The sequence below is a fragment of the Drosophila subobscura genome, chromosome E (genome assembly GCF_008121235.1).
Source record: "Drosophila subobscura isolate 14011-0131.10 chromosome E, UCBerk_Dsub_1.0, whole genome shotgun sequence".
In the NCBI taxonomy this organism is placed as follows: domain Eukaryota; kingdom Metazoa; phylum Arthropoda; class Insecta; order Diptera; family Drosophilidae; genus Drosophila; species Drosophila subobscura.
Genome location: NC_048531.1, coordinates 8,866,583 through 8,877,045, shown reverse-complemented (window position 1 = coordinate 8,877,045; position 10,463 = coordinate 8,866,583). Strand labels below are relative to the sequence as shown.

The 10,463-nt window shown below is 46.8% G+C and overlaps 2 protein-coding genes across 3 annotated transcripts; both read right to left on the bottom strand.

Annotated features, from left to right (window-relative positions):
* Positions 1 to 29: 29 nt before the first annotated feature.
* On the bottom strand, positions 30 to 468 carry LOC117892701. Its single transcript, XM_034799112.1, has 2 exons — positions 350 to 468; positions 30 to 270 (listed from the first exon to the last, which is right to left on the bottom strand). Exons 1-2 carry the CDS (start codon positions 466 to 468, stop codon positions 39 to 41), a joined length of 351 nt encoding a protein of 116 aa, XP_034655003.1. The 3' UTR covers positions 30 to 38.
* A 490-nt stretch (positions 469 to 958) lies between these two features.
* On the bottom strand, positions 959 to 9,100 carry LOC117890715 (ras-specific guanine nucleotide-releasing factor RalGPS1). Of its 2 annotated transcripts, XM_034795756.1 has the most exons (8): positions 8,921 to 9,100; positions 4,573 to 4,671; positions 4,175 to 4,512; positions 3,785 to 4,112; positions 3,259 to 3,710; positions 2,988 to 3,191; positions 2,594 to 2,704; positions 959 to 2,258 (listed from the first exon to the last, which is right to left on the bottom strand). In XM_034795756.1, exons 2-8 carry the CDS (start codon positions 4,630 to 4,632, stop codon positions 1,649 to 1,651), a joined length of 2,103 nt encoding a protein of 700 aa, XP_034651647.1. In that variant the 5' UTR covers positions 4,633 to 4,671; positions 8,921 to 9,100; the 3' UTR covers positions 959 to 1,648. The 2 variants fall into 2 exon arrangements, with proteins under 2 accessions (XP_034651647.1, XP_034651648.1); XM_034795757.1 differs by lacking the exons at positions 2,594 to 2,704; positions 8,921 to 9,100.
* Positions 9,101 to 10,463: the final 1,363 nt, after the last annotated feature.

Here is a 10,463-nt window from a genome sequence, read left to right as displayed (position 1 = left end):
TTAAATACATAAATAAAATCTCAGCTAGGTTCAGTCTCTCAGCGGGCATGGTGGCCCTTCTCCTGCTCCCACTCCCACTCGGTGGGAGCATTCGGCAGCGGCACCCACTCATTGTGGACGGTCGGCGTCCAGACCTTCTTCCACACTGGCTCGTAGATCTTCTTGGTGCGCCAATACTTCACCCAGCGCGCATTCCAAGTGGTTTTGTTCGCCCAAAAGCCGTCCGCCTGCGGTTCCAGGGTGTCTGTGTGTCGCACGCTGTAAACGTGTCATGAGGAGGTGATGGGTGGGATGGATGGGTTGCTTGGTGAAAGTGGTCTAGTGGCTAGTGGTTATGCAATCGGCTCACATGGTGGTGGTCTTGCCGCCCAGGCAACAGCTCACAGCCAGGCACAAGAGCAGCAGCATCGCTGTCAGCCGTCGCAAGGGAAAGGCTAAGGCTCCTTCTCTGATGATTGGACTGGGCATCCTGTCTCCGCTAGTCACCCCTTTCATGTTTCGCAATCGAATGGCAGCTCTATTATCTTTACACTTCGTTTTATGGCTCACAGCTAACCTGTCATGCTTTGCTCCCTAATTGAAATTCAGTGCGCCCGGGCCAAAAGCAGGCAGCACCATCACCATCATCAAACGAATGAATTGCAAATTCCCGCACTTGGCACGATCTGATTTGCGGGTGAAAATGGCTGTAAATCCCAAAGCGATATTCACACTTATATAAGAGCAATTTCTCGGTTCGTTTGCAGCTCTTGTTTTCACACATTGGCCACTAGATAGAGGAGATATTTACCATCCACATTCTTAATCGCTTTTTGTTTGCATTTATTTCTTAAGCCTAATGTAAAACGTTGCAAATGAAATTCTGTATGTGTGGACAAAGCTTAGGAGTAACAAATTCATGAGCTCATCCCTTTGACAGTAGACAAGCCCACAACATAAATTATTCAATTAGATTCGTCTATAACATCCAGTATATATATATGTATATCTATAGTTTACACGCAGGTATCTAAATGTTTAGAGTGCATTCAACTTAAGGCAAAGTCACCGATTAACTGATTACAGGTTACAGGTGGATAGTGTGTGAGCGATAGCATACTTATTTTAAAGCCTATAGTTTCCATATAGAAAGTTGAGTTTGATTTTTGATTCACTGTTACAAAGCTAGGTGTTCGCGGTGCTTAAACTAATTTAGAAATAATATGGCACACTTAGCGCAAAAAAAGAGTCCAAATATTTGACTTAATCTTAGAGGGATACACATACAAACAGTACGGACAGTAAAGACAGCACAGAAATGGGGTTTGATTTGTTTGATTGTGTTTGTCTGTTGATTTGAGTTGATTCTTCGCTTCAATTCCCTGCTACGCTTCGCTCTCTGCTGGTCTGCTGGTCTGTGTCAGTGTCAGTCTTTTGAAATACCATTAGAATCGATTCATCTAGTTGCAGCAGTTGCAATTTGTTCGTTCGTTGTGTGTTCTGGGAATGTTCTGTGGCGTGTGATTGAGTTCGAGTTGGTGGGTGGCTGGCTGCTCGATTGCTTGCTTGCTTGTGGGCTGTGCACATATACAATGGCTAGGCTAACTTAACTACGGTCTAAACACAAGTATGATGAGTACAATAGATTCGAGCTGAAGTACATTTCCCCTCACTCGAAGGACATCAGATTGGCTGGCAATGGCTTTGGCACACGCATCGTGGCCAGCTTGCAGATGGCGTTCGTCCACAGGTGCGTCATTTGCGGACTGTCGGTGCGAAACTTGTAGACGGTGCCCAGAGTGCGGTGGTACAGCTCGAAGGTGTTCTTGTGCTTCGTGTTGTCGCTGACGTGGGCATACCAGCCATCCAGGGGGCACACCTTGCAGGGCTCGCGCTTGAAGTCGCTCCGCTCGCTGCCCTTGAAGGACTTGGGCGGAAAGTAGACCAGAGAGTTGGCCCAGATTTGCAGCCAGTATCGCTGCCACGAGGCCACCGCCGGCTTGCGTCCTTCCTTCTGCACGGTCTTCCGCCGCACGCAGCCCTGCATGGCGGCTGCCGCCTCTGGGGACATCAGATCGCACTCGCTGCCCGTAAAGTCACACAATATGCCCTCGGCGCTCTCCAGCGATGTGAGATCCGCATTGGACAGGGCGTCGCTGTGCTCCAGCACCGAGTCATCGAGCAGGTGGTGTCGCGGCACCGCTCCCTGGTCCAGCTCCAAGTGCAGCTGATGCGGATGCCCGTCGCCGTGGCTGTGCGTGGCAATCTTTCCGAATATGCTGTGGGTAAAGGGATTCCGTTTTAGTTATGGTCTGGGTGTGCTGGTTCATGCATCTCAGCAATGAGATAAGAAATGAATGTAAAGCAACGAAGGACGAACTGCGTTTCAGAGTGTGTGAGGTGTGTGGGGAAGAGTGTGGAAACAGAAAACAAATCAAAAGAGGCAGATCAGAGTGTGTTTTGTGGTTTGTCTTTTATATGAAGCATTTCCAACTTGGGTCCGTGCACAAAACTGAGGAGACAATAACTTAAGAGCATATTTGAACCGAACTTAGGTCTGCGGGTAGGTGGGTACTGGTTTTTGGCTACGGTATATCCTAGCTACAGGACTCACCCACGGCATCTGCACCGCTTGTTGGATATGGTGCCAATGCCCGGCGCAATCATCACAATGCAGCATTGACACTTTTGTGCAAAGTTGCGCGGCAAGCTGCTGCTACGAAATCTATGGCGCAGTGCATCATTTGAGGTTTGCAGTTGCGGTTGCGGTTGCGGTTGCAGTTACACATTTTTCGAGTACAATTACACAAATCACAAAATGAAAGCAGAAGCCAAAGCAAAAACAATCAAGTGAGAGACAGAGTGAACGAGAGACAACAACAGATTAACGATTAATAAAGACCCAGGTGTAAACAATGTCCAATTGGCGCAGTGATTTGGGTGGGTGGAGAGATTAGAGGTGGGAGTTCGAGTGAACCAAAAGGTCACAGGCGGAAGACTCTACTTACTTGGTGCCCAGACTGCGGCACTTGCGATGACCGGGCACAAACTTTGTGCCGCTGGCCATGCGCATGGAGCCAATGGTTTTGGCAGGCGAGAGATTCAAGCAGCCCAGGGCTGGTGTGACGGTTTCCACATTAAACGACTCCTTGGAGCTGCAGGAAGACGAGCTAGGCCCTGAGGGCGATGCCGGTTCCAGATTCAGTGAACGTCTGCGAGCAGATCAAAGGAAAGTTAATTAAACGATCAAAGTTTGGGGTTTTTGTAGCTTGATTTTACTTGTACTGATCCTCCTCGAATATGTTCTGCAGCTCCTCGATGTAGCGTATGGATGTGAGATACTTCTGCGTTGCCTCATGCGGCTGCAGCTGCTTGTAGTCCGACTGCTGATAGTTCGAGATGACGCGGAGTATGTTGTTCATCTTGTTGCGCCGCTGCTCGGGCTCCAGCCCGCCCTTGTGCGGGTGCGCCAGATCGATGTAGATCAGATCGGTGAGAAAGAGGCCCAGGTAGGGTATGCAGGGCAGGCGGAGGCTCTCCAGGTAGGCCCGCAGATTCGCCCAATTGTTCTGGTCGCTGAATATGTCGCTGAGCCGCTCGAACGACTGGCGATCCTTCTTGGACAGGCACGCCCACGTCTTCTTCAGCCGATAGATGCTGGCGCTCTGCATGGCCGAGATGATGGCGAACAGCGAATGGAGATTGTTCAGCTCGTGCAGCTTCTTGGCCACCTAGGGGAGTCGAAAGTGGGTGATTACAACGTTTGCTGTATGGATGGATGGATGGATCCCTTTCTCTCACATACCTTGATGAAATGCGTCATTGTCTCGGCACGCTGCTTGGGCTGTTCGCCGTTCAATATCTCCTGCACTGTCCAGAAGCTGGTGTGGTTGAAGCGCTTCGTGAATGCCACAATGTTCGGCGTGACCACATGCTTGTCCTTCTTTGTCCAGGCGCAGCTGCTCAGCTCATCCGGCTGAATCAGGGCGAACACGGGAAAGTCCAGCAGCGTGATCTGGTTGGCCAGCACATCGGCGGGCACGCGCAGGGCGCTCATGATGACCGCATCCAGCTGCTTGATGGATCCATTTGCAGGCAGACTTTGCGACTTGGAGGACGGCGCTGCCGAGGCTCTGTAATCGAGAAATATTCGTTTAAAGTGAGCCAAATTTGAGGTTGGTTCGACCGAGCTTACGCTATGCTGTAGTAGCAGCCGGGCGAGTCTGGAGAGGACGAGAAACTGGTGAGGCACCCGATGGAGTTCTTGCGTCGCGTGCTCTTGATGTTCAGCGTTTTGCTGGCCTGCTGCTGCATCAGCTGCGGCTCCACCTGGTGCTCCTTCTGGGTCTTATCCTGCCGCAGGCCGGCCATGGTATGGGCATTCCCATTCGGACTCCGCTGCTTGGCTGCCAGCCGAGGCTGCTGCATGAATGAAGCGGTAGCCGGAGCGGGGGAGCTCTGTTTGAACTGCAACTGCGTGGCATACGCCTGTCCAGCGTATCCATTATAGTCGGCTGCGGGTTTTCTGCTCAACTGAGGGATGGGCAAACATGAATCAAAGAGTTTTCGAGTGGCCAATCGAGAGGTGCTTACCTCCGTGTAGCGCAGATTATCCGTGGACAGGTCGCGGGAGATTTCCGAGTATCGCATCATGGCAACCAGCAGGCGTGGGACGAGGACAGCACAAACGGACTGCAATAAACGATGCAACTTGTGAGTATAAACTTTCCGATTGCGTTCGACTGGATTGCACTTGCTGTACCCTCAGGCACTCCTCTGCCGCGCTTGTTGCTGCTGCTTCCAAATGGAATCCCCCAATCAGCTGCAATTGGAATGAACGAACTGCACAGCTTCGAGCTCTAACCGGTAGCTATTGCTTCTAGTCGCTCACTGAAACCAAAGTTTGTTTTGCTGTTCTGCCTTGTGGCTTTTGTGTTGCACGAACTGCGGAAAGGCGGCAGCTTCTGGCACGCTTCGCTGCCCAATTTCCAATGGAATGGAATGGGCTATGTGAGTCACGAGCACGAAGCAATAGGAAGACCTGAGACTGGGACTGGCTCTGGCCTGGTCCGCTCTGCGTTGCTCTTTTATGGTAGCAGTCGTGTGGCAGTCGACTGGCTTTTTGGGGGTGCAACAATTTGCTGCACACACCACACACACACACACACACACTCGCACCACTGATAAAGTCTACGGCTGCAACGGTCAGCGGAAAGTTTTGTCATGTTTAGAAAACAGAAAAGAAAAAAATAAAACGAGTCACCAAAGCCAAAGCCCAAATTGGTTTTCCGCTTGGTTCAATGAACTCGTTCGAACACGGGCCTGGCTCTGGAAATATATGCCCAAAAATTAACTATAGATGCACATTGTGTGTGCCGTGTATCTGCCACAACTGAATGCCCAGCATTCTCGAGATTCTCTAGCATGATAAATAGTTGAAATTCAATCTGCCCTGCACTGCAGTCTGCCTGCACGTTTGTATGCCATTTCTATGCACATTTCTCCCAGCGAGTCTGACTGAGACGACCCCGTCTAATTAATTTCAATTAAGTTATAATCATTTCAAAGAAAAGCTGATCAAATGCAATGACGTCCACACACAGCCAGCCCCAGCAGCTCCATTGGCATCGCCTTCGCCATGCTGTCGCGGCTGTCACTGGGCTTCTGTGTCTCTGTCTGTGTCTGTGTCGGTGTCTGCGGTTCCTTCGATTATTTTGCGCTGCTCAGTGGAGCAAATGGAATTACCCGATTCAGATATGACCGAGAAAATATGATTAAAGATGAGTGTGGGAGGTGGGGGACAGAAACGATAACCAAAGACGGAAGAGGAAAAGTCAGAGGCATTCCTGACCATAAATTCTATTTCGCATTTCCATATGCTATGATCGTACGTACCCCCCAAATCCCATTCAATTGCAGCGCATTTACCAAAATATACTAGCAGATACACATAAGAATGATATGTAGATAAAATGAAAACAAATGCTGGCTGGGAAACGAAACAAAAACAACCGACAAAAGCCCAGACAAGACAAAAGGCGAACACAAATTATACGAGTAGATGCGAGAATATATTCCAAAATGCCAGACGACTGCCTCAAGTTTTTCTTTTTGGCTGAGCAAATGGACTTTATTGACTATTTGAACTATTCGCTCAGCACATATACAAATATCTCATTCTGATGGGTATATAGTACGAAATTATGGATCTCTGTGTATCTGCCAATCTGTGCCAAATTTCGTTCCGAGTTCTTTTTGCTGGCAATTAAGTGTAAAGAATCAACGTCCCTATTTGCCGCCTGGAAAAAAGAACTCCTTTAATGTGAATTTCGTAAACTTTTTATATCCATTGGATCTACATGTGATATAGATAAAAAACACAGCTACAAATTGTTGTTTCGTGGTCAGGAATATTGGAGGAAATGCGAATGTGGAGGCGTCTCTCTTTGCCTGTTTATGCCCAAAATGCCGCCCACTGCATACTCCCCCTGATCAGCCCCATCCCACCTTATCCTACTGCTCCACCCCCCGTCGCATTTCGCTGGCCAATAAGTTTATTGTCTTTACATAAATTTCTTGAAAGAAAACAAATAAAACAGCTGCAGAGTTCGAGGAAATCACATTGCCTTCTCCATTCCCATTTTGCCTTTCAGTTTTTGTTTTTTTTTTGTTTATCAGTATAAAGGCCTGCAATTGTAGAATATTTAAATAAAATGCTCAAATGTTCGTGTGTGTGCCTGAGGAAACTCAGCATTAATTTTCTTGCTCTCTTCTGTGCTGGCGTTTTCCATTGATAAATTCTTTCCTCCGCTCATGTGTGTGGGTGGGTTGCTCTGGAATTCGCAGCAGCGACGGCGGCGGCGGTGGCGGCGTCTGTGACATGTGATTGGTGGCCATCAATAGAATCTGCAGTTCAGCTCTGGCTGACCCTCAGGCCTCGCTGCGGGGCCGAAGATCTTTGGAGCCGCTTTCTTTATAGTTCGAAATTGCGGCACAATTTTTACAAAATATTTTTACATTATCGCACTCGCACATACATATCTCTTATACAATATGGATAATGGCGGGCAAGGTCAGCGCGGTGAGTGGCTGTCGCCACTGTGATCTTCAACGTTTCTTTCTGCCGTCAAGTTCAACAACCGCCCGACCGAAGAGATTTGCGATTAAAAATGAAATATGTACATATGTATGTATGTACGAGCATGTTTGCATTAATTTCCATTTGACTCAATCAACCTTCGACACCGAATGCCAGAGAAGAGACATTGTCATATCAGTGGAGGGGTGGGATTGGGTGCTGCTGTTCAAGTGGGGAAAACATTTAGCTAATCTTTCATTGAGAACTAGGGGCGTTATCAACTGACTATAATCCAAGCACACACGGCGGCACACTCGTAGCTTCACGGCAGTCAGCCGCTTGAAAACTATTCTTCACACACGCTCGCCTCACATCACACATGCACACTCGACTAACGCACACATTGCCAAAAGGAATACAGGTAATTACGGTTGTTGGTGGGTAACAACAAGAGAGAGAAACTACAAATGAGAAGTGCAAAACTGCACAACAACCAGAAAGGAAGCCCCCGCTTGGGCGTACCGAAGCTACAGATACCCTCGGAGGCTGGTAATTTCTGTGTGTGCGTGTGTGTGTATTGTGTGTGTTTTACGATTCAAGATTATCTTGATCTTCCCGTATGATATAGCTTCCAATTTAAAGAAGGGTTCAACAACAGGTTGGCATATCAAGAGGCAGACAGCATCTGCCCTTACTAATTACAGGGTCGTTTACGTGTCGAATTGCAGCAATGCAGCAACCTCTGGGAATAATCATGATACCCCGCGTGAGAGTACGCAAAAACAAAGCTGGGGCCCGAAAGGAAGGCCAAGCAATTGAGTTGAGGTTTCTTCTTACTCTTTGTTGTTGTTGTTGCTGCTTATGTGATCCGCGCTTCCAAAGTGGGTCACTTGCAGGCACCCAGTGAACGGTTCGGGTCCCATTCCGGCCTAGAAGTGAACCATTTACCCATTTTTCTTGCCGAGTGGCTGTACTTAAGCCGCCGCTGCCAGAACAAAGGCAATTGGAAGTGAGATGGAGGGAGGGGAGAGGGCCTTGAAATGGCATGGCAGCATCTTGGAACGATGCGAGGGCAGGCAGAAACATCTGTCGCTGCTGCCGGGGCGCACATCCTGTTGAACAAGTATCCTCTGTGTGTGCCCAAGAAACGCAGCAGCAACAGCAACAACAACAGCTGCAAAACATTTAAATTCGAATTTCGAGAAGGGGCGTTGCTAAGCATGCTAGCGTGTGTGTGTGTGTGTATCTGTGACTGATTGTAGCATTTGCTTATCATATAATCTAACGCTAAAGGAAGTGTCAAGTCAAGCAAAAGCGAGTAAATGCTAAACGATTTTTATTGATTGCGCCCGACGACAAGCCAAACGATGGATGATTCACATAGAAGAAATACATACCATACCCTCCCTCTGCCCTACCGGAAGAGGTGAAATGGTGAACACCCCGAACCCCGAATCGATAGCTTTGAACACGAAAGCGAACAACAGACACACACCACTGCCAGTGCGAGTACACACCTTCGCACGCAATTTCCCTTCGTTAACGAAAGCCAAGCTCCTCCATTGTATGCCTAGTGGGGGTGTGGGGTCCCGAATCGGACGATGCGGCCACAGCCCCTACCACTCGCGACGCGCGCCTTGCCCCGTTTCGTAATCAGAACGGACGCGGGCTGGGACCCCGAAAGAAAACGTAAATTGCACTTGATTCTTGGTGCTTTTGTGGGGCGACACGGCTGGCGTCGCCTATCCAAAATAGCAATGTATATTATTTATAGTTGCCCAACGCCTAGCGGCACCCGTCCACGGCACTGCCCCAGCCCTTCATGGCAGCCACACAGCTGCAGCCTCACACACGAGAACTCACCTAAACAGCAGCTGAAGCTGTGGCACTGTGCCCGCATTATCCAACTTGGAGCTCGCGGAACACTTTAATTCGATTAATTAATTTAATTCTTCACGCGCGCAACGCACATTTCATTAATCTTCGCTACACTTATTGGCTTCTTCGGGTTTTTTTTAGCTCGATCGGAAAATTGTTTGTTTACCCGGGTGCAGTGTAACCGCGAAATTATCGATACAATATACCGTCAGGGCCTAGTAAATATCTCAAATATACCATTGTATCTTTAAAATATACCGTAAATATACCGTAGTCTTAAATCAGATTCCTCGATTTTGATGTTCTTTTTGATATTACTAGCTAGTTAGAATTCTCAGAGCTAAAACTATAATTGTATCTAATTCAACAATCAATTTTCCACAAGATTGGCTAGTTTTCATAACTCTTTTTATTGGAATGTTTGCTGAACAGGGTTAAAACTAAAAGAACCAACCAAAACAAATAGCATTAAACGTTACGTTATTGGGAATGGAGTGTTACAACCAGTGTGACCGCGAAACTATCGATAAAATATACCGTCAGGGCTTCGAGAATATACCAAAATATACCATTGAATCTTCAAAATATACCGTAAATAAACCGTAGTCAGATTAAATCAGATTCCTCGATGTTGATGTTATATTTGATATTACTAGCTTGCCAAGACTTTCCCCACTAAAACAATAATTTAGTCCGACTGAAGAATAAATTTGGCTTACTATAAATACTCTTTTGTATGGGATTGTATACCTTATGACCTTATATTTTACAAATTTTTATTTGAATTTTTCATTTAAATCACCCCCTCTGGAAGCACGGGAGCTTTGTCTTCAGTATGCAAATGTATGTAACATGTAGAGACACATGTAGGTTAACTGATATCATTGAACATTTTGGAAAAATAGCGCGCGCAACAAACGAGAAATAGAAATTCTATTGTTTTCCTGACAATTGCACAAAGGGAACATAAGTAAATATTATAATTGGCTCTGAGTGGGTTGGGGGGCAGTTCAGTAAATATTAATATATTTTATTTTATATTTAGTTGTTATCATTAGCTGTTCAAACTTCCCTGCAAAGGAAAAGAGCTTTCAAAACTCCGTTAACAAACCAAGGGAGCTTTCATGGTGTGAAATTTGTACCAAAAACTAAGGTGTCGACAGAAGGTAAATGCGTAACAAAAACTCCAGTGGCGCCAGGTAAATTACACGGCGATTTTCATTCTACGTGATGGAAATTCTCAGGGAAATCCTCTCCTGTGTCTTAACAGTCAGGGAAATCCTCTTCTGTGTCGAACGGTCAGGGAGCTCATTTTTCTGGCAGAAAGTGTTGGGAACCATCATACTATCGATTGTTAAAAGTATAAAATAAAAATCGTTTGAAATGAAAATGTAGTAAACGTGGTTCAAGTACTTATATTGCATTATATATGCATAAAAAACTGAATAAAATAACCAAACAAATATGTAAATTTATATTTATCAAGCTTACTCAAAGATAAAGCTGGACAAATTCATAAGATAATGTC

What these genes read in the sequence shown, in the direction of transcription:
- LOC117892701 (XM_034799112.1), bottom strand. Translation starts at nt 468, where the DNA reads ATGCCCAGTCCAATCATCAGAGAAGGAGCCTTAGCCTTTCCCTTGCGA. An exon ending in GGCGGCAAGACCACCACCAT is followed by an intron (nt 271 to 349) that starts GTGAGCCGATTG and finishes CACCTCCTCATG; the next exon opens with ACACGTTTACAGCGTGCGAC.
- LOC117890715 (XM_034795756.1), bottom strand. Translation starts at nt 4,632, where the DNA reads ATGATGCGATACTCGGAAATCTCCCGCGACCTGTCCACGGATAATCTG. An exon ending in ATAATCTGCGCTACACGGAG is followed by an intron (nt 4,513 to 4,572) that starts GTAAGCACCTCT and finishes CCCATCCCTCAG; the next exon opens with TTGAGCAGAAAACCCGCAGC. An exon ending in AAGCGGTGCAGATGCCGTGG is followed by an intron (nt 2,259 to 2,593) that starts GTGAGTCCTGTA and finishes CTTTACCCACAG; the next exon opens with CATATTCGGAAAGATTGCCA.